The 26770-nt window shown below is 45.6% G+C and overlaps 1 protein-coding gene across 1 annotated transcript; it reads left to right on the forward strand.

Moving 5' to 3' along the window:
* Positions 1-1946: 1946 nt before the first annotated feature.
* ell2 (elongation factor for RNA polymerase II 2) lies at positions 1947-24567 on the forward strand. The gene is given in 13 exon segments (XM_042060689.1): positions 1947-2361; positions 6574-6621; positions 9099-9217; positions 10558-10721; positions 16278-16537; positions 19405-19529; positions 20536-20605; positions 20764-21215; positions 21217-21503; positions 21963-22029; positions 22868-23039; positions 23168-23212; positions 23564-24567. Coding segments are annotated over 13 exon segments (2100 nt in total). The 5' UTR covers positions 1947-2187; the 3' UTR covers positions 23681-24567.
* Positions 24568-26770: the final 2203 nt, after the last annotated feature.

The raw sequence follows: 26770 nt of genomic DNA on the forward strand, positions 1-26770 counted from the left end.
AAAATGCTGATGGCAGATAGCCAAGAACTCTTCCAGTAGCTTCAGACCCACCCCTGCAGACATATGTCACAGCCTGTGCAACCAATCATCTTAGCCTCATCACCAGCACTGAGCCAATAATTTGCTCATTTACCATAATTTGAATTAGTATTTGTGACCACCCATACTTCAGGATTTTAGGAGGCCTCTTAGCAACTCCATTTTTATTGTGATGTCTACAAGGTGAGTGCTGAAGGACATTGCCACTATTGCACTGCCAACACCAGACCAGAGCACATAGTATCCTCACTGGTGTCATTTTAAGACAGTAACTATGGTCTCATTTTCCAATCCTCATCTCTGCGTCATTTCTCTCTGCTCTCATGACCTCCAGCTGTCATTTTTCACACTGTTTTTATGGCCTTCTCCTTATGGCCTTACTGCCATGTGCCCGTGACACACATGGAAAATGAATGCCCTCCTCCAACTGATTACATTTCCAACATCACAGGTACGTCGCCAGCAAGTCTGTATGCCAATAAACCAGTGAAGCGTACACATTTTTTCAACAGGGAAGTGAACGATATATCAACTAATTGAGAGTGGAATAAACACGTTTTATTGGCCTGTCAGACAGATAAAAAATCACATAAATCATTTAAGTACAAATGGTTAAACATGTTCAGCAATCTGTTACATATACTTGCTGCCAAAACAAATTATTTCAGGTAACCAATGATAGAATTAAGATCCTTTTGACATGATCGAGTGAACTATGGGGAACTATGGAAGACAAACAGCAGGAAGGGGACAAGAAAAGATGACCATTGTACACACGAGACAAATAAAAGAAAAAATAGTATTTGGCTGATCTGAAACTCTTGTCAAGTCATCCTGAAGTTTGTTCTTCTTTCATTTTAGCTGCCTTAAACCATCTCATCTCTGCTCCTTCAAGACCGCAAGAAGACCCTGCGCATCTCTAAACCTCTCTCTATCCCTTGTTCTCTCTCTTCCAGAGTCTTCAGATCCTTGCTCCTATGACTCGCTGGCTGTGACTCGCGTGTCAAACAATGGCTGCCAAACGCATCAGTACAATCCTGTCCATTCTTCATTGTGCGTTAGCAGCGGGCTGTGTGAAAAGCGGCCAGGCTGGCTAGGCGTTTGGCTGCACCCACACTCGCACTCGGCGCTCTGAGCTGGCCACAATGAGTACTTGTGTCAACAAACGGCCAGGGCTGAGGGGAGAAGGAAAGGCAGGGCAGCAGATAGAGGAGGCCTGGCGTGCCAGAAACAGTCTCGCTCTCTGGGCCATTGTTCCTCAGAAGATCTGTCAGTAGCATGCCACAAGAGCAAGAGCCACAAGTGTTTGAACACACATTATATGCTGAAAATGTACGCGTGCACACACACTCACACACACCTGACACAAAACATGTTACTTCTCTACATTGTCAGGTGTCAGTCGATGTGTGTGTGTGTGTGTGTGTGTGTGTGTGTGTGTGTGTGTGTGTGTGTGTGTGAGAGAGAGAGAGAGAGAGAGAGAATAATCTCCTCTACAAACCTTGCTTCAATACACTGTCAGTATGGGTGTGGTATCATCAGTAATCTATTGGATTCACACAGGCTGTCCCACACCCATCCTAGGTTACACCACACCAAAACACTGGCAGCCATCGTGGTCACTGACTCAAAGAGATAAGACTGATTAACTGCATGATTGTAGCCCATTATATTTCCTCTGAACTATGGCCAGGGCTGGTAGAACATAATATTTTATATTATTTTAATATTATATATTATTTGTTCAGATGAAACATCTTACATTAGTTTGTTGCCATTATTTATACTATTTGTTGAATGGGCCTATTATCAATAAGGACGGATGCACATCAGAGACGGGTGCACATGCAGTTCGATATCTGTGATGTTCTATGACGTAGATACCAGTCTCTCAGCTGATTATTACAAGCACGTGCATCGTTAAACGCAAACAAACAGGCGGCATTGTCAGCTATGGACAAAACACTGGTAGTTAGATAGTTTAGCTTTCTGTCGCACGTACACAGCAGAAGTTACTGTTGCACATTTCAGAAGATTTAAAGGGAAGGTAGGAGAAAAATGAGAGGCCAATCAGACTCACAATTTTAGAACTAACCCTTTCGGGAGTCCCTCCCTCCACTGTCCCGGCGAAGCAGAGTTGTTCAGTATATGCCCAATCGTCAGAGGGACTATGGTGGAAGGCTGGTAAAGATGGCGGCTCTCTCCGAGGATGGGAGGTACGGACTGAATTGTAGCCGACGGAATGCGAGCAAAATCACAGTATTGCACGTAAAACTGACGGAGACAGCCATACGAGCGCTAGAAAACTACCAAAACTGTAAGGTAAGTTGAATGAGAAAGCACGACAACTAAGGAGTAAACTGTTACCTACACTTTTTCTGAAGTTTTCTGGTCTGGAGTTGAGACATTTGCCACGCAGTTTGTTGACTGCTGCTGGATAACGGCGTTATTTCACATTTAAGCACCACATCAAAAGTGACACTACTAGTTATGGATTGGAAATGATAACGTAAAGGCCACAGTGGAGTTTTAACTAACTGACCATTACTAGTGACCCAACCGATCAACTAAGCCAAGTGGCAGCTCAGACGTTAGGTTAAGCCAACACAGCACTGTGATAAGAATTTATGCATTTGCCACCATATATCTTCTCTTATACTGATAACGTTAACTTGAATCTGGTTAAACGAATGTCTCTCCTCCAGTCCATATGCCAAATGTAATCGATAGATGCACCTGAATATAATTAGTTTTAAACAGTTATATCAGCAGGTTTGGGTTGTATTGGCGTGTAGCCAGCCTGCTAGCTCTAAATACTTGATAAGGGTTAAGTTGCTAACATTTGCAACTAGTCGGCGTATTTTAATTTCATATACAACTTAAACGAGCTAACAACGTGGCAGTTCGACCAGAAAGTTAACGATAATGTTAGGGCTCTGAAACCGGTTTTAAATGATCTTAGACTGTAACGTTAGCAAGATAACTAACATTGGTTAACATAAAGGCAAATAATGGCGGATCGATTGCCTTCTCGGACTGAAATTAGCCTCTCAAAAGGTAATTTTACAGCTGGTGAAAATAGTGACAAACGTTTCACTGCAGTGGCTTAGCGAGCTAGTTAGCTTTAGGGCTAACGATTGTGGTCAAACGTTAAAACCCCTGTAGCAAGTTTCAAATCCGCTATGCAAAGTTAGCCATCATTTGCAAGTAGCTAGATAGATTGGTTGGTTAGCTGGCAAGTGTGCTTATGACGCTAGTTTGACGTTGACCTAGCTAGAACTAGCTGGCGACCGTGCTTAAAGCTGTTTTTATAAGTAACGGTATGCCAAAGAGTGATCAATTTAGCTATATTTGGCTATGGGCCTGCACGCCAAAATGGGGGTCATTGGATATCTTACAAGAATGACAGAAGAATTTCGACTGCCATGCGAAATTTGTTCTAATACGACATAGATTCGTTATTGATAACTCTGGCTCCATCGAAAATGTACCTGATGGTAACGTTCGTGTTAGCTGACTACAGCTAATATTGCTTGCTTGATCATTGACTAGGCTTAGAAAACTGGCAAACATTACAGCTGTCTGACATAAACGTTAGCTAACTTTACCAAAATGTTAGCAATAGCTTGATTTAAAAGTGCTTATCGGTCTTGTTTAAAGTTGTGACTCTACCAGCTAGCAGCTGGCATATTCTGATCTTTATGTCCCAAGATAGCATTTAGTGCGGCATTTGTAACTTAATTACTTGCCATGTTTAAATAACGTATCAGTAGAATCATAGCACTATGTTCGACATGTAAATTTGTCGGCTTGAACTTTTGAAACAGTTGCAGGTTAACAGATTAAATCCAAAGCCCGAGTAATAGATGAATTTAACCGTAGCTGTTAATTGATAGTGAGTTTGACAGCCAATAATAAAATAATTTGGAAGCATGAACGCAATCTAATGCGAACGTACTCGTGGACCAGCTTGCCCCCTCTCGTTAAATGGAGCTTAGTACGTGTCATGCATTTAGCTAAAAGGTACTGAAAACTAGGCTATTAGCTGGATGTGTTGATAAAACAGGTTTAAGATAACCCTATTGCTAAATGGGCATAACAAAAATCTAAATGAATGACCATGACAATAGTTTACTTCAAAGTAAAATATAAAGAAATGGGGAAAAAAATGTAGGACGCCATAACTTGCACTGCTGTTTTGGGCTACGTGCTATTTGCTACGGGAAAGTGCCGGTAGAAGTTGTCAGACATTTGTGCCATCAGCAAATTCAGTGTGCACAGACGACTGGTTACCTCGAAGGTATCTGATTTCTCGGAGGATTTTCTGAGGAAGGAAGTGACGTTGGACTGTTTAGTCATAATTTGTTGGACCAGTGAAAAGTCAGTGACTACGTGAGCAGGAGCCTGTCCAGAGAATAAACACTACTGGTCATCTCTTGATTTCAGTTAAGTCTATATGTCAACAGACTTTGTTCATAATTGTCCCTTAGTCACACCTTTGCTAGATTTCAACAGGAGGTAAACCGTCTGTACTTTAGCCTCCAAAGGGGGAAAGTACTTTGGTGATTTCCTTCTGTGTATTTTCTTGACACATTCAGGCCGATTATCAAATGTTTCTATTAACCACATAGCTTGTCATATAGATAAACATTTAGCAACCTGTGTGATGCACTGATGCAATACAATTTAAGCTAGGCCTATTCTGTCATTGCTTTTCAGCAACAGTAAACTGTTTTGGTCTAATAACTAACAAGCTAAAAAGGCTTACAGAATTCTTACCCACATACCCACTGCTGTCTTTAGATGATCTAGTTGGTGATGTGCTGTGAAAGTTTTGCTTAGACATGTTTGCGGGGTGGTTTGTCCCAGGACACAGAACTGCATAGTGGAGTGCCTAAACAGCTTGTGGCAATCAGGTGTGTTAACTGTCATTGGAGTATGACTGTCATGGAAAAGAATCTGAAGATAATCCTAAAGCCTGTAAATTGGGACATTGACGTGAAGACAGGTCTGAATGTTATTAAAAAGATGCCATTGGACCTCTTCTTTAATCTGTAGTGAAAAAACTGACCGTACATATCCAGCCTATTCAGACATACTACATTTAAGATGCTGTTTACAATGTTTCAGCATCAGCAACCATCTATGTGCAGACTTGTAACAGGAAGCTTATTTACTTTTTTTCCAAAGAAGGAAGCATCAAACCACAAGGTGTGCAAATGTTTATATTGCGTCGGATCATTTCATGAGTCCGTTAACTCTCCGTTCGCTAACAGTAGATTTAGATAGCCTGCTCTTTAGGTTTCTGTCCTCTTGCTGTTTGTGTATGTAAACTAGATTACTGTGTTGGAGTGTTTTGAACACATGCATAGTTAAGCGCTCTCCTATGGTGCCATACTTGACTTTTCAAAATGTGTCTGCCTAGTTGGCCCTGGTGTGTGTATGAGCTTGGCACTGGGAAGTGTGTGTGTGTGTTTACAGTATCTCATGCTGTGTTTGACTGCACACTCTATCACCCCCCACAAACACACCACACGGCCTTCTCTACCAGTTAATCATTGTTAATCTATCTGGCAATGAGACGAGGGTGGGCCAAGAGAGAGAATGCATGATTACAATGTGCAGGGGCCAAGCCTTGCCCATGCGTTGGTGCATCTGTCACTGTGTCGTGTCATCTGATTGGCTACTGGAAAACTCCATCTGCCTCTTGTGTTGTGGTGAAGTGCAAGGTAGCATGCCACGCCTGTAGCTCATACCACACTGTGAAGACGGTAAGCTCACCTGTGTGGATGTTTAAACTGTCTCGGATTCCTCCATGGATTTAACTTGACAGTTGTGTGAAACTGATCTTCGCCCCAGTTAGTGGAATGCTTTGAAGCGGCACTCCTCTGTCTACTTTAAAGCGCACAATGTCAGGCTTAAGGGAATCCGATCCAGGCCTTACATTTTAAAAAGGTGAGTATAATAATGCATTTATTGCATTACCCTGTCTATCTTCTCTGCCTGGTCTGTCCCCATCTCACAACTCCTTGAACCCTCCATTACGCACGCACACACTGGCCACCTTAGTCTGCTGACATTCATTAGGAATTTGTGTGGTCACGGAGCTCCTAGCTTTGCTGCTACCTTCTGTGGATGTCTGTGTGTAATGAGGAGCTGTGTCCAGGCTAGTTCTACAAGCTTCTGCTACTTATCAGTTTGGCTGCCATATAGCTGAGGCTACATGTTCATGTGAAGCCAATTGTTGCCTTCATGAGGCCCATAAACAAGAGCAGGCTCAAAGGGGATTAGCTCATGACAAGCGTTGACTGATTGCTGAATGCCACTTTGTCAGTGTGACCGACTAAAGCGTTGGTTGATTTACACTTCGATTCATGCTCCACCTGAGCATGAGGAACTTCTAAAGCAGATTTCCACTCTCCGCTCTGATGTTTCAAAATGTCATGATCTGAGAGAAAAGAAATTTGCATTTATCTGTCGCTCAGTTTCTCATGCCATTTCCTTTTTTTTTTTTTTTTTTTTTGTCTTTTTCAGAATGTACCGTCCTCGCAGCCAACTATACATTTCCAGGGACTTCAAGGGGTGAGTCTTACTGATACCATTTAACCTGTTAGAGTGCAATAAAAGTGTTAAGAAAAACTTTCACTGGAACTCAGGCCCTTCCCATTAAGTCCAGGGTTTCCCGCAGGAAATGTGTTAGTCAAGGTGGTAGGTCGTAGGTGTGTGTGTTGGCGTCTTGTTTGTGCGATACACTACAGACTCTGTATATTTAACAATTATTTATTAAACACTACATATTAAATAAATAACCAGCTTCTCAAAATAACAGTTAACAAAGTAACAACAACAAACAAACTATACAACAGTATACAAATATCAAATATTTCAAAATATTTGTGCAATTTTAACAAAAACTATTACAAACTATAGAACAAGTGCAAAAGAAAGTGCAAAACAACAAAATGTGCAAATGTGATCAGTCACTACTTATGGCAGGGCTGACAACTAGCATCGTTACAAAGCCATCCTCCTTGGCTTTACAAAGATCATTTAAAGGGCCCTTTGGTAATTGCACTGTTTTACTATTGGACCATTAATGCTTATCTTCATGCAGGCTGTCAGACTGTTGACCTGCAGCCTGTTCCGCAAGTCTGTCCTGATCTATACACCGAGAGTGAATGAAGTTTAGATCATTTTATAGTTTTATGTAATATGGATGGAATTTGAGCGCGGAGCGCTTTTTAATTTAGAGCTCGGAGTGGCCACTCTGTTCCGCTCCCATACCGCTCACACCACGAGTCTGAGGCATGCCCACCTGTCTTTCTAATAAAACCAAGACCGTTAAATTTCAAAGATATTGGCCATATAGCCTAAGTTTGTTGATGGGGATCTAGTTAGCTAAATAATTTAGAAAGCATACGCGTAGGCACGGACGGGCCTAGGCCCGTCTATTGTCAGTCTTGCGCTTCCGGTTAGACGCGCAAGTCAACACTGTGCTGAGAGCAGGTGAATGTTTACTCGGCCGGTTCTCCGGTCAAATTCGCGTCAGGTCAATTTAGCTCCCCGGTCCCAAAGAACTAAGAGCAACGGCAATATATTTCACTCAGAACATTTATTTTAAAAGACTGCAACACTGATAATGCAACAACAAACAAGCTTGGCAACGTTAACTAAAGGGATCAGTCGGGATTAATTGCCAAAACAACGAAAATGACAAATCACGCAGTCGGCTAAACATTTTAAACTTGCGCCAAACGGATGAACCCAGCATCGGTGCGTCGCATAAATTAAAACACAAATTGAAGCAAGAACTTGATCATTGGACAACCCTGCCACTAAACCTTTCCATAGGCCTGCAACGTTTGACATAAAAAGTGGAATATGAACGCATTTCATCACACCTGACAATTAAACAGAGTTGTGGCTGTTCGAGATTTGACTGATTCTTGAACGAGGAGCGAGATATTTGCACCGCTCAGCTCCGCTCACTAGCTCTGATTCGGAGGCATATCACATATGTAAAGTTTATAAAATCTGATTATTTTTCCATTCATAACACGTTTCTTCTTACTTTTTAATGTGTTCTACGGAGATTGGCATTGGTCACGGTTTGGAATGAAAGGGAGAAAACAGGACAAAGTAACACGTTTTTTTTTTTTGACGACGTAGTTAAGGCGGCAGGCTTGTTTTGCCAAGGCGGCCGCCTTGACTGCAAAGTGCTGCGGGAAACCCTGAAGTCAGTGGGATGTCTCGAGGCTTCGCCATGGGGCATTTGGCGTACACCTGCTCCACTTTGACAGCCATGTTGGCCTGCAGGTTGCTAAATCACTCCAGTGTGTGTGTCTATATCGGCTCACTGCAGCCTCAGGTCAAAGTTGGCTGTGGCCTCTCCAAGGTTGGGGGGGGGGGGGGACTTGGACTTGGACTGAGCCTTTCACTGCAGTGGACTTAAGCTGAGTCATTCTAACCCTACCACCATATGTGTGTTCAAGCTATAGGTTGAAGAAGTCTGTGAGTGTAATAGAATAGAGCAGTGAGTGTTAACTGAGAGGAAGGGCTATTTATGGTGGCCTGTGGGTCGAGTCCCAGACACCACCACTCAGCCATGCCCCCCCCCCCCCCCCTTACACCCCCCTGCTCCTGTGAAAGTGACTGGCTGCTCTTTGAACTCCAGGAAGAGTTCAGCCCAGGAACAGCTATAAATACTATAGCAACCAGATAGGCTGGAAGACCCCCTCGCAAACAATATCGGTCAAACACAGCCACCCACATATGACCACAAATAAACATAACCCTGTACAGTAGCACCACCCCTATGGCCATAAACACCTACTCTTTACTAGCACCATATATGAACATCAGAGCGCATGCACGCATGCAGACGCACCTCATGGATGACCACTGACATACCACATAGGTTTGATCACAAAAGCACACATGCATCTCTGCATTCATATCCATCTGAATGTAAAGGACACCGTGTGAAGTTACAAAGCAGGCAGTGGTATTTGTGTGTGTGTGCACTGGTGGATTATGACCTGACTCTTTTGTTCCTGCAGCGTATTAAGATTCCCCGGATGGACGCCCCTGACAGCGCTAACTTTGATTTCTACTTGTCAAATGTTGGCAAGGATAACCCTCAGGGCAGCTTCGAGTGTATCCACCAGTACATGTCCAGGTATGAACACACACACACACACACACACACACTAGCTAGCCCTTCAACACACACACACCCGTAACTGTCATCACCGCAGCACACCTGTTCTGCACACCCGCAGCTAAACCACACACCTTCTCAACATGTCTGTACTGTTCAAACCAAATCATTAACCTATCCAAACCCTTGTACACCTGTAGTCTATACCCAAGTCACACTGAGCAGTGTGTTGAAAATGTAATGATTGCGACACCAAGAAAGTCCCTCAGTCATCATAGCTGTGATGAGGCTGTGCTTGCTGTCTTGCCAGCCTGTTTGCGATGGTCTAAGGGTTCAAAATGCTAAATCATTAAATTGACAACAAAAAAAAAACGAGTTACGCAAACATGTTTCCAAACATGCTTCCTTTTTATGGCAATTGGTTACTGAGCTTCCAGCCTCCTTTTGGGTAACCCTGTGTTTTACGTTACTACATAACACGTTACGTTTACGTAACACTATGAATTGTAGGTAATTCCCTTGAGTAAAGTGTTCATATACGCCCACTTGGGGAAAGGGTGCGAGCGAGTCCTCAAGCACTTCACAATTTTGCAGTGGGACAGCCCTAAGCCCTCACAAAGTTTGCGGGAACGTGCTTCAAAGTGTGTGAGTGCGTCAGGGAAGAGATTGGGATTGGGCCGGTGAGCGTCACGGAATTAAACACGTGTAGCCAAAAGAAATGCACAAATGATTGTGGCCCGTCTATTGTATTAGCTTACATTAGCAGGAACAATTAACAATAGCTGTAGTTCACATTGCAATAACATTAAAAGTACCAATTCAAATCAAAATGATAGCCTTAAGCTTCCATTGTAAAAGCATATAGGCCAAGATCCGCATGCGGCGTGTCCGTCCGTTCCCATCTGTTACCACGCAGAGGCACTTTGCAGTGGAGTGACTCTGAAGCCACACATACATGTGAAAGTGCAGGGAGTAGCATATCACCTTGGCTACTGGTAGATGCCCTGCTCATGGCTTTTCTCATGTGGTTGGGTGCTCCTTTTGGTCACCTAGGCTACTTTCAGGTGGAAATGACATGTAAAAGAGGTTGCAGTGTGTTATTTCAGCATGATGACATGAATCATGATTACTAATACCAAACAGTCTGTAATCTCTGCAACCTGTTGATCCTCATTGTCTCATGGCATCATGGGTGACATGGCTAGTTACATGGCTATTATCTGTTTGTGGTAATGAAATGCACTCAATCAGCATTCGTATCATTTCTATTAATATTTTACATTATTTTATAATTATTTACATTGAAATTGACTATTTATTGAATGAGTGCCCTGTTGGTCTGTCTATCCATCCTACAGTTCTGGCACCCCGCACCTGGCGTCTCTGGGCACGATACAGGACAAGATCACTGTCTGTGCCACCAGCGAGTCCTATCAGGTGACCCGCGAGCGCATGACTCAGGTCGAGGAGGACTCGCGCAAGAAGAGCACCAAAGTCATCAAGCCCGGTGGCCAGTTCAGAGGTACCTGCCCTGAAACACACACACACACACACACTCACTCAGACACGCATGTAAAAAATTTAAACATTACATGTGTATGCAAAAAAAATATTCTGTGTTGTGTAAACACACAACACACAGAGGTCACTTTACAGTGACGCTACCACCCATCATCACTTAATAGTAGTTAAGGCCCCATTCCTGCCTGACTGACGGGACCTCCACCACACACTCCATGTGTCGCTGGTTGGCTTTCCCCCTGCGACTCCCACAGCCCTGCCTGGGATTGGTTTGAATTAGTCTGGTTCCACACACCCGGGGGGTATTCCATCAACCTCGCTAATGAAGGCGGCGCCTAACAGAAATAGCCTGACTTGAACTAGCGTAGATTTTCACTTGGGCCTGAAGCCGTTCCATTAACTCAAGTTAGCGGCATCTTGGCCTCGTTTATTCAAGCGAGGTTTAAGTCAGCTTCATCTCTGCTCGTGCACAAAGTAGAACAGTAGACCAAAACAGTAGATTGACGAAAAGATGATATATGTCGTAAAATTAAGACAACACTAGACGATTTCTGTTTGATTTCATCGAAAGTCATCAAATTTAACATCGAGAGAAAAGAATAGATTGCCTACAGAAATTGGAGAATGATGAAAGCATACATTTAAAACAACAATGCTAATGGTTTGAAATCAATTGCTTAACTCTTTAACACATAGACTATATGCTTGAACAAAACGAGTGAATGAATAAATAGTATAAACTCAAAAACAACTTATGGATATGCATATGGATATTCAAAACTATCTATAGCTTACGTTCTTAGATTAAAAGTGTTCACTCCAAATTATTGTCTAGGTGTAGGTGGTCATAAAATAAATTAGTATCAACATAATAGCCTATTGTCTCCCATAAGTCCCAAAGTGTTTGAAATAAAATAATCTGAAATGCAATGGCTTTCAATTCAATTTATGCCTAGTATTTAATCTGTGTAGCACACAGTGGATTTGACATTCATGAACAATCGTCGACACATGAAGCAGTTTTAATTATTAGCTGCATAGGCTACAGAATTATACTTTGGCTTGCATCAGATATAATATAGCCCACTGGCAAAGCGGTCACTGAACAGCCTACCAAATGTCAGGGTTCGTACGGGTGCTTAAAATCCTTGAAAATGCTTGAATTTTAATGTTGCGTTTTCAAGGTTTGAAAAGTGCTTGCATTTCGGATCAAGTGCTTGAAAATGCTTAAAATTGTAAGTGTATTTCTTTTGACACAAATAGCTTTCTGACGGAATAATAAGCTTATTAGATGCAGAAAGTTGGAGAGTTTAAAATTAAAACTTCTCCGCCATGGTCCTTGCTTGCGCCTCTGCGTGTGTGACTGATCTGCCCAGTATATGGATCTGGTTTCATGCGTGACAACGCCCCCCCCTCCACACAGTCGGAGATGACTGCACCAGCACCACCAACATGAAGTGAGGTTGCCGTTTTAATAAGCGTTGGTTAGAAAACCGCTATTTCGGACTGCTGAACAGAAATTATGTAGGGTCATACAGATGCATTGCTAGCTAGGTCGCCATTAAAGCTAACATATTATTGAATAGGCTATTAGCTCCAATCATTGGAAGACAAGGAGAAAGTTAGGTTGAAGAGGGAAACGAAACATTATGGTATGTGAATGCAAAACCGCACCAGTCATGTCTATGTCCGTATCTACCATAGAGGTCACCTTTCTTTCTTCAAATTTCAAGTTTCATTTATTAGTTAAAAATAGCCGACGAGACAATTATCCTTGCATCAACGCACCGTCACGCAACACATAGTTGTAGAAGGCCTACCTCTGACATGACTCAACACAGTGTCTCACGCAGCTCAAATTAAGTTCAATACCCACAAATCCATTGTCCAAAATAAATAATCGTCAGACCTGAACAAAGGCTGACTTCAAGGCCTACTCAAAATGTTATGCTGAAATTTAGTGAAGGCTAACCTGCACTGAAAATTAGATATCAGAGTCTGGACCAATAGTAGGCCTAGGCCTAGCATATAGTAGCCTAGCCTAGATATAATAGTAGATATTTATATGGATATCTAAGCATGATATTGATTATTGGTCAGTTATTTACACAGGAGACAGTTATTTGTTGAGTGATTATTTTCTTTTATTTTAATTATTTATTTATGTAATGTGTTTTTTGTTGTTTTTTGGTATATTGAGTCAGTTAGATAGCAAGCAAAGTCTACTTCCAGACAGGTGACACATTTTTAAGTTTCCCTTTAATTTCTTTTCCTGCTATTAAGAAACACAATTTTGTCAAAAAATTTAAAAAAAGTAAAAATCATTTTGAGTTAGTATAGTCGTATAATACGTCATTTGCCACCGCTGTAAAGTGCTGGAAAAGCTTGAAAGCTGAATTTGATCTTGGAATAGGTGTACGAACCCTGAAATGTGCATGACCCTTTATCAGCAGTAGACATATGTCTCATCAAAGATTATAACTAAAAATGCCATTATCAAGGTGATAAACTATGTAGCCTTAATATTTCGTATGGGAAGCGAATCTGCGAACACGCAAGAATGTAATTCCTTTACTATGCCGTCCCGCTGCACGTTACACCACCACCAAACATAAGTGACACTGAGTAGCAAGATTCCTAGAACCAGTTAAAAAAGTTAAAACATTTTTAATCGCGTAATCTTCATACATTCTTTGGAGCTAGTGACTGTGTAAATCCATGCTTGATGACGCTGTCGGGGGAAAAAAAAATTCTAGGCCTACTTCTATTTTTTAAGTTGTAGGCTACAGGTGACGAGAGCACAGGTTGACGGAACCATCTTTTTGGACTCGTTTTCCGACTTTTTTTTTTGCAACACAGCTTAATTTAGCTTGAAGGTTAACCTGCTACGGACCAGGTTAGTTCTGTGGCATAAATTCCCATAGTTACCAAGCTGGGATTCACGTTAACCACACTAATGGAACGGAATTCTCGCTAAAATTAGCGAGGCTTATCGAAATAAGCCAGGTTTGGCCTTTAGCGATGTTGATGGAATACCCTCCCAGTCTGGAGCCACCCGGCCATCAGCATCTCTCTCTCTCTCTCTCTGAGCAACGCTGGAATTTCATGTTAGCAATGCTTGTCATAGATTTGTCGGTGCATTAGAGAAACTCGTCTGCGGTGTTTGTTTGGCATGTAGACGGCCTGAGGAGTTTCTCTAATGCATTGACAGTTCTATCTAGCGTGTTATGCAAACACACACCCTCATATGCATGATCGGTACTGGGAAATCAGGTGTCTGGCTGAGACTGGTCTGTGAGATTAAGGTCAGTGAGATGAACAAAGTGAAAGTTAATCCCATCACACTCAAGTGATCTCTCTTGCTTACCTTTCTCTCTCTCCATGGAACTCTGCTCAGTGATTGGGGAGGGAAGGAGAGAGACAGTCATGAAACTGAGAGCTGCACAGTGGATAATCTGTTGCAAGCCTCTTCAATTGTTTTGCATAGCCGGGGTATCTTTTTCGGTGTGTTATGTGCCTGCCTGGCTGTCTCTGTCTCACCTGCCAGAGGTATTTTTAGTGGCTGCTCTCTCTCTCTGTGTTTGTGTGTGTGTGTGTGTGACAGAGAGAAGTGCTTGGACTAAGCGGTAATTTGCGTGTGGGTCAGAGCAGAGGCTATAAACATAAATAGCCAGTAGATCACCTCGCGTTAAAGTTCTCTGTGTGGCGAAAAATGTGTGGCTGTGGCGCCGTCTCTCCCACACAACCATGTGCTGTATGAGTGAAGATGCTGCTCTTACAAAAGAATCTTAGAGCCAATCTCTCTCTCTCGCTCTCGCTCTCTTTCTCTCGCTCTCTTTCTCTCGCTCTCTTTCTCTCGCTCTCTTTCTCTCGCTCTCTTTCTCTCGCTCTCTTTCTCTCGCTCTCTTTCTCTCGCTCTCTTTCTCTCGCTCTCTCTCTGTCTCTGTCTCTCTCTTTCTCTCTCTCTCTTTCTCTGTCTCTCTCTCACACTCACTCACCCTGTCTCATTTGTTTTTTCTCCTCTGATGTTTCCTAGATGAGTTAGTTGTGCAGGAGTGTGGTTCCCTTTGGGCCAAGCACACAGCTGCTCTTTATACAGTTTCAGTCTCAACACCTGGGAGCTGGCGCATGGGCACACACACACACACACACACACCCTGCTGCAGTCTCAGTGTCTTGCTCATGAGAAAAGTCAGTTACTCATCCCCTAATCTGTTTCAGCCTCTTGGGGCTTTGCATGAAGAAGCAGCAGCCAGTGAGAGGGGAATGGGGGGTTGGGGTTGGAGAAAAGCGTGAGAGAAAATTGAGAACGAGTGAGAGAAAAGTGGTTTGGAGCAGGGAGGAGGAGACGCCAGTTCTCTGGAAGTCAGGCCTGGGCTTGTGCCACGTCCCAGAATTACACCAGAAAGGAGGAACAGTAATGTTGTCCACCAGGCTTCTGACATCCAAATTGTACATACACACACACACACTGTGCCTAAATCAGATAATGAGTAATTCCAACCGCTCTGGGCGTTCCTGCTATTGAAACTTAGCATTCCGTGGTGGCGAACGTGAGCACCAGGTGCGGGAACATGTGCAGATATCCTTGCTGGGCCACTACGAGGAAGCTGGAAGGCTTCCTTTAAAGAGACTAGAGCAAGAGGGAGGGAGGGAGGGAAGGAAGCTACTCATTGGCTTTATCTGTAAACCATGCCTGGCGTTTAATGTCCAATCTAGTTCCGTTATGTCACATGCGCTAGGTAATGCGCTTAAGCGGTGACACAAGAGATTCACCTGCTTCCTGGGCAGTGAGACAGCAGAAACCGTGCGTCTGGTGTGTGTGTCTTGTAGTGGGTCACTTGGCACCCATCATGGTGAAGAATATCTGGTTTGTGCCCTTAATCCATTAAAGAGCTTTTTGAATTTCATAACGGGGAAAGTGAACGCTAAGGTATGCTAAACTAAGCCACAGTTGGAGCGAGGCCACAAGGAACCATTTGTCTGTTAGATAACTAGCTTAGAGGTGGGCAGAGATGCAAAGGAGTGCAGGGAATTTCATCCATTTCGTTATCTCATCCCGTTTCTTGGTATCCCTTATGTGACGATGTGCAGATTTGTTAACGTATGGGAGAGCAGCCTGGCTGTAAACGCACACCTGTGCACTCTTACAGATTAGCGAACCTTGTGCCTTCATCAGCAAACACACATAAGCGCATGGCTTATGCACACACGCGCGCACACACACACTCACTCACTGTCGCTTTTCAGGTATTGAAATCCTGTCACTGCTCAAATTCCAGAGCTCGGCATTTTATTCTTTTATCATTTGTTGATCGCATTCAGGTGCTGAAACTGTGTTTTCTGATTTCACTTGTGTGGCAGGTAATTTTATTGACACTGTTAGAGTATTCTTGCTAGGCTAGAGCAGGGATTTGTGTAACTTTTATTATACCAGTTAAAGAAGTCACTAAACACACAGGTTTGTTCATGCATCAGTTAACATGGTACATGGTAACGCCTGTCTTCTTAACCTGCTCGCAAAGTAACCTCTCCCTCCCCCTCCCCCCTTCACCAGGTAAAACCGTTCAGATGCGCAAGCCGGCGCCCTCTGCCCCGGACCCAGTCCCCGAGCGCAAGCGCTCCACGCCCATCAACCCAGCTAGCACTATCCGCAAGTGCCTGACCAACAACCCGGTAGCGCAGCGGCCGTACCGGGACCGCGTGATCCACCTGCTGGCCCTGCGTTCCTACAAGAAGCTGGAGGTGCTGGCGCGCCTGCAGCGCGACGGGGTCAGCCAGAAGGACCGCAGCTCGCTGGGCAGCACCCTGCAACAGGTGGGCATGGAATGGGCATGGGGGGGGGGGGGGGGGGGTGATGGGAAGGTGAATTGGGCACAGGAAGATGGGAACGGAAGTGGCGTGCTTTGTTAGATTGGCTCAGGCCTCCAGCAATGCCAAAAGGAGGGCAAATAGGATCCTAAGATAAAGGTGATTTAAGTTTGAAGGCTGAAACCCGTGGGTGCTATCACATCTCTGAAATTGGAGGAGATGGATGTTTAGTTACTGCACAGTGCCTGCTTGTTGTTACATGGTGAGGAGTGGAAAGGGAACTGACATTAAAAGGGAAGACGGCAGGCGTGTGTGTGTGTGGGTGTGTGCGCCAAAGCTGCCATCTTTGCCCATATAAGGAGATCCGGTTGCTAATCAAAGCTAACTACCTATTTCAAGTTGCCCTGCAAGTTAGCTCTGCGGTAGCAAAAAAGCAAAGTTTGCCGTCTAAACATACTGAAGATTACAGAACGAATCCACTCGAAGGCAGATGACCAGTGTGTAGGGCAAAACATCTGCATTTCACCTTATATGGGCAAAGATGGAAGCGTTTTTGTAGGGGAACTTCAGAAGTTAATTTGGGTCTTAATGTCGCCCGTAGTTTTTACTGTGTGGCCCATCGCGTCCGTGACGAGCCACTTCTGGGTCCGGTTGACTGTACTGAAGCTGTGTGGAAGCTTTAGTGAGAGTGGTTGCTCACTGCAGTTTATGGATATTGAATCAGAAAAACCAAACACAGGTCATTCTCTGTCTAGCAAAAACAGGCTGTGCAAGCAAGCAGTGTTATGTCAATCCTGCTGTTGACAGCTTATTACACAGTAATACGTTAGAAGTATACACATGACTTGCACTGCTACATAACTTGAAGTGTTGCTTAAGGGATAATCACGTGTGTTGCACTTGAATTCCAGTGTCGCCAAGTTGCCGCAGTGACTTTTGTTGAGTTGTTTATGTGCGTCTGTCTTTTGTCAGTGTATGTCTGTATGCACAGGTATGTTGCTCTTGCGCCGCAAGACCTAATAATGGCTTGAGGGCCAGCCTTTGAAGGGGTTGCTGTTAATCAGGTCCATGCAGTTATGCTGTGTCTGTCAATCTCTCTCTGTCTGTTTCTCACTGAAAGGGTCACTTTCCCCCACATATTCTTTACAGCATGTCCTCGAGCATGTTGAACTAATCAGCCTGGATGAAGGCGTGAACGAGTCTGTGTTTATGATTTGAGGCTACAGTGCGAGTCCTTTCAGTGAAGCCAGGCTTGGGCCACACAAAGGCCTGCATTCACCCCTAATTAAAGCCACGGGATGAGTTAAGAGCTATACATTGAACCACTCACTCATACCCCCACTGGATAGAGAGAAAGACACACTCACGTTCACACACACACACACACTCGCCCTCTGTGTTTTCTCCTATTTAGATCTTGCCTATGCAATCTGCAGATGTGCACACACACTGAAAAAGTAGTCAAAAAAAGAGGGATGGGGGGGAGGGGGTGTATACAAACGCAGTGCACATGGCTTGGGGAATGTTGTTAATGTACTTTAACATCTCGTGTGCGCGCGCGTGTGTGTGTGTGTGTGTGTGTGTGTGTGTGTGTGTGTGTGTGTGTGGTTGGTTGAGAGTACAATGCTGGCTTGTTTAGGGATTTGTGTGGTCAAGTTTTAGTTTTGGGTCGGCGTGTCCTTAAATACACTTAATTTAGCAGAGCGACCGGTTCCAGCGGTAGGGAAGCACAACCCCCACATTCTGAATGTACAAGTCCTGAAGCTGCACGAACTGAGGCACTCTCAAATAGTCCCGTTGAACAGTATAGCCGTGCTTTTACGCGCAAAGGCTCGGTGACCGTGCATGCTTGCGGTCAACTTAACGTCTTCAGATGGAATTTGATCCAGTGGCACCAGTCCCCCAGCATATCATTTACAGTATTATGCAATAAATTTGATTCCAGAGTTTGTGTTGATCTGTGTATTTTGCTCCACTTCTGCAAACATGTCTGTCCAGAGCCCACAACTGGCTCTTCCAAGTCAAACCAATGTGGTTTAATTGATTCTATTTTGATGGCCATTATGGTTCATTCTCGGCCTGATGGAGACCACTGTGGGATTGGTTAGGCCTGTGTCTGAGTGTTGTTGGTTGACTTATTGAGCAGTCTTTTATTTTGTTTCCCTTGTTTGGAAGGGGGGGGGGGGTGGTGTTGGAAGAATTTGAAACCGCGGACGGATTGGAGGGGGAAACTCGATAGCCCTCCCCTTGCCAGCACTCTGCATCTATTTTTAGTCTCTTCCTCTCCACTCTCTGTGTGTGTGTTGCTAAAATGACATTTTGCAATATATTGACTTGGGGAATATTGCCACGGAATTTTAGAAACATCTACTGGGTTAGCACTGTGGCATGTGTCTGGTGTCCATAATGTCTGTGAAAGTTCTGGGGACTTTTAGGCGTGTGTGTGTGCGTGCGTTGGTCGACTGGTTGTGTTCCTGTCCCGCCCAGTTTTTACCCGTTATGGTAATACTAGTGTTTTGACTATAAGGGACTGGGAGTTGCTTAGAACAGTAATGACAGCTGGCACGTCGAGGTGTGTGTGTGTGTGTGAGCGAAAAGGTTAAGTGTGTGTTGGTAATAAGGTCTGCTGCTGTCTCCTGAGTGTGCATAGGGCAAAAATATACTTGATATGAAACTGAGAGCTTGGCCTAGTGTCTGAGGTCAAGGTTCACGCAAGCTACTGTGTATCTATCTATCCATCCATCCATCCATCCACCCATGCATGCAGACATGATAGTGAAATTCTAACGGCTGCTGTTGATCCTTCCTGTGGTGGCTGAAAGTGAAAGGCCTTGCCTGTGTCCATAATGTTTTGCGTGTGTGTTCTGTGACAGGTGGCCAACTTGAACCCCAAGGACAATTCCTACTCTCTAAAGGACTTCATCTACCGCGAGGTGCAAAGGGACTGGCCCGGCTACAACGAAGATGAGCGCACGCAGCTGGAGCGGCTTCTGACCCGGTAAGTACACACACACACACACACACACACACACACACAGAGAGAGAGAGGTAACTGGTAAATCACATAACAATAGCACAAATGGTCGTCTGGGGAAATGTGCAGCCGTCTCCTCTGCCCTATTAATACACACTCGCTCACCATTATGTGGTTGGGCCGCACCGCGCCACACCTACAGCCACAGGTAATCCAAACCCAAGCACACCTGGAGAGGATTTCAGCTCGCTGGACCCACAGCTCATTTTCCATGGTAACTCAACATGGTTGATCCCAAAGGGCCTTTGTGGAGATGAGCTTACAGTCCAGCCCTGCATTAACCCACCCTAGCCAGCTGCTCCCAATCCTAAAGAGGGCTTACAAGGGCTCTGGACAGACCCATTCCCATGTGTACAGTGTGTGTGTGCGGGGGGGGGGGGGGGGGGGGGGGTTCCGTTCTCTCTGTCTGACAGTGATGCTAGCTCCCATCAGGCTTCTCATCTCCCAGCTAATGATTGGTCAGCGCCAGTCATTCACTATCTGATCTCACAGACGCCATCAACGTCTCCTTCTAGTCCTCATTATCAGCCCTGTTCCCCGCTGATTAGCCGCTGCTCGCCAAACCTGTTGAATGGCACAAATTACAATATCAATGCAATAAAGTGCTTTAAGAGCCCTCTAGCAACAGTCCTTATCGCCTGAAATGATGATCTTATTACTGGGGCCTCTTAAGTTGTTAAGCCAGTTTGCTGTGCAAATGTTTTCTCCATTTGCGACTCCCGTAGGCCGCTGTGCTAGCGTAGCTTGCCTGTGTGATTTGCATGAAAGAGGCCATGGTTGGGCTATGAAAGGGCCCCTTTTTTCCACACGAAAAGCCTAGGCTTGTGTTTTCTGTCAGTAGCTCCCTCTCTGGGAGAGACTCTATATTTAAACTTGTAGAGTGCACAACCTCAGCAAAGAAAAATGGGTGTTTTATTTTCTGTGCGTTTTTGTAAATTTGTCACTGCTCAAAGGGTACTCTTGTTTACAGGAAGGGTATTCTGCCGGAGAGCCTGCCATCCACCAGTCCGCCGAAGGAGTCAGTCCCCACGTCCCCACAGGTGAGGCACACGCACAGTCACGTGCACACGCACAGTCCCCTAAAGGGACATTTGCATGTATGTGAACCTGTAATCTCACACCTGAAGCTAGTATGTATGAAGCTGTTCATCTGATCCTCTTATCTCCCTCACCCCACACACACACACACACACAGCAGAAACGCCAGCTAGAGGGTGACTTCATCGACCCTTTGATGCCCAGGAAGCCGCGCATCTCCCACCTCTCCAGCCGAGCCCCCCCACCCCCTCCTCCCCCCGCCTCCCTCTCCTACTCCACCCCCTCCTCCTCCTCCTCCTCTGACCGGCGCTCCAGCGCGGCGCCTCCGCCCCCTCCCCCCTCGGCGGCCTGCCCCGGGCCGGCCGCCTCCGCCTCCTCGTCCTCGTCCTCGTCCCGCCCGCCGCCCACCGGCTCCACCTCCAACTCGCCCAGCACGCCCGAGGGCCGCGGCTCGCAAGACCTGCCCCTGGACCAGAGCTCCACCTGCGCCGAGGCGGCCGACCGCTACGACCGCCCGCTGCTGCCGCTGCCGGCGTCCGCCGCCTCCCGCGCCCACTCGCCCAGCCCCCCCCCCCTCCTCCGTCAGGCCCGCCCACGCGCCTCCTCCGCCTCCCTCTGCCGCCCACGCGCTCCCCCACGCCCGCGCCTCCCCCGACAGCGGCGTCAGCAGCAGCAGCAGCAAGAAGCCCAAGAAGAAGTCCAAGAAGCACAAAGAGAAGGAGCGGGAGCGAGAGCGCGGGAGGGAGGAGAAGAGGGAGAGGAGGATAGAGGAGCGGAGGGAGGAGGAGAAGGCCACGGTGGTGGTGGTGACCACGGAGGAGGACGAGAGGCCCAGGAAGAAGCACCGCACGGAGGAGAAGCACACGCCGGCCCACAGGAGTCCCAGCTCCGAACACGAAGGTATGGGCCGTGTGTGTGTGTACATGTTGCACTGTTTCTTGAGGTGTGGATTAGTGCACTCGGGTGTATGTTAAGTTGGCGTGTGTAGTGTGTGTCTGTGTAGTGTATGTGGAACTGTTGCGAGTGTGTGTGAGTGTGCTGGCGCATTGTGGGCTATGTCCCTGGGTAGTGCAGCAGTAACGCTTCGTGCACACAGTGCCCCATGATTGCTGAGCTGCTTGGATGGCAGCTACTGAACCCCCCCTCCCCCACCTGCCTGCAGCTAACGGGAGTCGTGCTCCAGCACCTCTCCTGTCGGCCATCTGGACCAAGATCTGCATTCTCATTATCACAACAAATCTGCTCTGTGTGTGTGTCTGTAATGCAGACACACAAGGGAATACACTCACTGCTACTGGTGCGTGCATGCGTGTGCGCACAATTTATAATGTTAGCCTGTATGTGTCTGTGTACTTTCAGATGGGAAAGACAGGACTGTCCACTCCACAGAAGTGTCCAGTGCACCACTCGCCCCAGACTACATCACGTGAGTACACGTCCAGTCCTTCATCATTCTTGCTGTCGTTGCATTCCAATTCACCTGTCCAGTCCTTCACCATTCTTTTTGTGGTTACATTCCAATTCTTGGGTTTTCCTAGCTGTGACTCATTCAATGCGGTAGATGGTGTCTGGACTCTGAGTGCATACTAATGAGGTGAATGCCATCACCTAGTCTGGCTGCATACAAATCATGAGCATTCAGAGTCATAGTTACACCGAGCAGACAATATAACAATGTAAATAACTCCTAACACCTTGGGTTTTTGTTCCTTTATTGTCTGTTACACTTGCTTGGTGTTACCGCTCTAGACTACATTCCACACACACACACACAGCTCTTCATCTTGCAGGTTGCGCTGTCTTGTGAAGGGTGAGAGTCCCTGCAGGCAATGATGAGGATGGGAAGTAATTGTAGGTTAAATTGTTAGGTGGTTTAAAAGCGATCATACTTTACACATTTAAACTGTGACCTGAATTATAAATGCTTAAACCTCAGGTGATGTAAGTGTGAGCGAGTGTGTGTTTGCACGATTTCAGTCTTTCCCCAGGCTCTTCACTTATGTCAGTCAGCAGGTTCTGCAGCTCCACACACACACACGGCACCTGTTGTTGAAGAGCCTACAGCTCTCTGTACTTTCCACTCAAGTCACAACACTTCACTGTGTTTCACAGTCAGTAATGGACAGTAGATGTGTGTACTCGCAGTGGAGCAGGCATATGACTTCAATATTTATGAATACCTTGTGCTAAAAAAGGCTTTTCTTCAACGGTTGTCTAGTCAAAATAGCACATAACTCTCAATCCCCCCCCCCTTTCCAACTCAGTAAGTACCCAGCAGTGGTGTCTACGGACCAGAGGCAGCGCTACAAGGACGACTTCAACTCCGAGTACGACGAGTACCGCGTGCTGCACGCCCGGGTGGACGGCATCAACCGCCGCTTCACCCAGCTGGACGCCCAGTGCCGCCGCCTCACGCCGGGATCCAAAGAGTACCAGGTGGGTCGGCACGCCACCAGAACTGGTGGAGCTACGACCCTGGTGCGTGGTGTGGGATATGTGATAAAACGATAGTTTCATCAGCTGTATATCTGTTAAACTGTTCTCTGTGTCTGTGGCCCATGCAGGAGGTGCACGAGGAGGTGCTGCAAGAGTACAAGAAGATGAAACAGGTGAGTGTTTATTCAGTCACCTTACAGTGACCGTGTATGGCTGCATTGTCTTGTCGTCTTTGAGATTTGTTGCGGTTTACAAGCTTAGCATCACTCATCAGGGTCATCAGTCAAGGCGTCAGTGGGCTTAGCCTTGCATTATTTGCATTCCTGTGTGTGTTTGGGAGATGATTCGAATGGACAGAATGGAAATTGGGGATTTGTGGGGTTATTTGTTGACTTTCATCTAAGACTACCTAAGAATAACAGTGAGATGGCGGAAGTTTAAAGCGTGCGGAGAGAGAGAGGGCCAGTTGTGAAGCGAGTGTGGTTGCTGATGCCCGTTTCTGGTCTGTTCCCCCCCCCCCCCAGCACAACCCAAACTACTACGAGGAGAAGCAGCGCTGCGAGTACCTGCACAACAAGCTGGCCCACATCAAGCGACTCATCGCAGAGTTCGACCAGCGGCGGGCCCAGTCCTGGCGCTAGCGGGCGGTGGCGAGGATGGGGGACGGGGGGGGGGGGGGGGGGGGCGGGGGGAGTGCCAGGGGACCACTACACTGGGATGCCCAAACCTTCATTTCAAAGTGTGAGAGCGAGGCGGGGGTGATATGGAAGAGGTAAAAAGAACTCCCTTCCCTCCGTGACCTCCCCCCCCCCAAATACACCTCCTCCTCCTGCCTCACACACTCTCCTTTGGTCTGTAAGATGCCTCCCCACCCCACACTCCTTCCTCTTTTCTCTATTACTCGTTCTCATCCCAAAGGTACTGTTGCCATGGCAATGGCGGAGGAACACCCCTGTGATGTCATCATAGAGATGGGAGTTGGTGGAGCTTCACTCTGCAAATCTTTTTGAAGGACTATACAAGAGAAAAAAAAAACCTATATGAAAAAAAATTAAACTTATTTTTTTCGAAAAGCAAAAAAAGAATATATTCTATCTGTAGCTACCTGTATTTTGAGAGAAGAACGGAGGAAAGAGATGTATTTATTTTTTGTTTTTGGAGCAAAGAGGAGAAGGAAGGCTACAATGGAGGAGTGTTGCCAAGCGACCCACATGTCCAGCGCAATCTCTCTGTTAGAATCATTTCTTTCCTCAGAGCAATGCAATACCTGCAGGCCTTACCTGATCAGGGGACTTCCTGAAGCCTTTTGCACAGGAGAGGGTATGCGATGTGATATGGTATATATATGTGTGTGTGTGTGTGTGAGAGAGAGAGTGGGTGGATGGGTGGGGTGGCAACTAGGAGCCCATTAGCCCCCAACACAGGTGGCTTCTGGAACCATGACCCCTGACATTAGATGCCGTCAGGAAGCTGCATCAGTATTTAGGCCTGGTGAGGGGTGTGTGTGTGGGGGGGGGGGGGGGGGAAGAGAAGAGAGAGAGCGCGCGAGTAAGGAGTAAGCGATGGGAGGGGAAAGGCGAGCCGTGCCTTAACGCTGTGTGTGTGTGTGTGTGTGTGTGTAGGTGCGCGTGTCTGTGTGTGTATTTACACTCGCCTGACTCCTGATTCACCAGGCCCTTGCGGAGGAACTACTACAACCCAAGAATGGGTCAGACATTCACATTCGGAAGTGATGTGGTGTTTGTGCATGTGTGTGTGTCTTGTGTGTATGAACCAGCCAGTCTGAATGATGGATCCAATGGATAGGATATAGATATATTTGGGGGGGGGCAGAGGAATGGTCAGAAGGAGAATGTGGGTGCTGGTGAAGTGGGATGCTAGCGGGTGGGTTGCAAAAAAGCATGAAAAAGGAAAAATGGAAAAAAAAGCTGCTAAAGTCTTGTTTCGGTTGAGCCAGAGCACTCGGGATCAATCTGGCTAGTGTTACATGTTCTTAAAGTGGCCAGAAGTGGCGCAGTATGCGCTGTTTAACAGAGGAAAGTGTGTGTGTGTGTGTGTTGGGGATTGGGTTGGGGGGCAATGTGAAAGTGTAGAGCTGGTATAGAGGATGGTGGGGTGGGGGCACAGAAACAGCCACAGCCACCACGGCATATGTGTTTACCAATGTGGTATTCTCTCTTTAATTATTCCAGAAGTTTCAGAGCAGAATTATTTATGAATAGCAATATTATCACTTATTAAAATGTTTTTGTTTGGCTCTTGGATTAAAGTATTGGCTGATTTATGTTGAAATGAAATGGACAGTAAAAATGAGTCCTTTATTCTCTGCTTTCATTGTTTAAAAGAAGCAACTTAAGGCTTAAGGGAAACATGTTTACAGAGTCCTGAGTTATTATGGTGATTAAGGTATTTGCCAAGAAGACATGAAGTAAAATGATGATGACAAATGCCCAAAGATCTGAATAAAGTGCATTCATGGCTTCAGTCAGTCTTTGAGACACCATGGGGATAATTGTGTGTTGGTCCCCTCCCCTCCCTCCCCACAAAGAATATTCAGCCCATATTTAGGATGTTTTTGTTCATCACTTGTAACGTTCCATTTCTTTTTTTTTTTTTTTCTTTTTTTTTACCAAATATTATTTTTCCCTGTGCATATTAATAATATTTTTTCCTGTGCAAGACTTGGCATATGACTCACTGGTTTAAAGAAGAAAAAATCTTCAACACTGATTGACTAGCACTGCCTGGGATAGTTGGAGGGGGAGGGGGAGGGGGGTAGGTAGAGTGCTCTTATGTGAGACACCATCAGACTGAAGCCCATTGGAATCTGCTACTGCAGGAGTATCCTCTGTGTTTTTTGGCTACAGTGCGATCTGACTGATTCTCGAGCTTCCAAACAACACTAAATGTTCACCTGAATGTTTGTTCATTGTGAATTGTTCTAAAAGTTGTGAATGCCATTTTAATTATCAGCAGTCCATGTTGAGACCTGGAAAGGACATTCTGATGTCAGTGAGGCCAAGCCAGTGACATTGGCATACAGCTCTCGTGATAAGAGGATGCAACCCTTGCCCTCATGAAGCTTTTTTTGTTTTTGTTTTTGGGTGGTCTTTTATTTTTGCACAAGAATATCCAAGGGATTGTCCAATTTGCAGGGTGTGACCCAGCCAAAATATGCATTTTTGTTTTAAAGGTTAATGTGCCAACTTAACCTGGACTAAGGGCCATGTCTTCAGCTCCTTCAGACCTCCCTCTCAGCTTCCATCTCAGCTGTGGTGCTGTGTGTGTGTGTGTGTGTGTGCCGCGAGACCACAGCTGTGGCTCAGAGGTCGTTCCCTGGAGGACAAGGGTGCTGAGTTGTCTTAAAAAAAAAAAAAAAAAAGTCACGTGGGTTGAAGAGATGAGGGGGGAAAGGCCTGGGGGTTGCAGAAATGACTCAGTCGACTATTTACACATGTTGGGTTTGGAAGTTTACTGGAGTCTGTTTCACATGGTTCCCTTTCTTTCTTGATTGCTTTTTGGAAGAGAAGGAAGTGGGATAAGTCCCACTACATGCCATTATTAGAGATGTTAATTTGTGGTGGAACAGGTTGCAAAATAATCTCCTTACATCTCTTCAAAGCAGTGTCATCTCTTTTTTTTTTTTTTTTTTTTGTCTTTTTTTTTTTTAGTGGCAGAAAGGTTGTCAAATGAGGGTGTTTCCAAGCTGCCCACCTGAAAACACATGAGTT

This window comes from Alosa sapidissima, chromosome 13, assembly GCF_018492685.1.
Source record: "Alosa sapidissima isolate fAloSap1 chromosome 13, fAloSap1.pri, whole genome shotgun sequence".
Classification (NCBI taxonomy): domain Eukaryota; kingdom Metazoa; phylum Chordata; class Actinopteri; order Clupeiformes; family Clupeidae; genus Alosa; species Alosa sapidissima.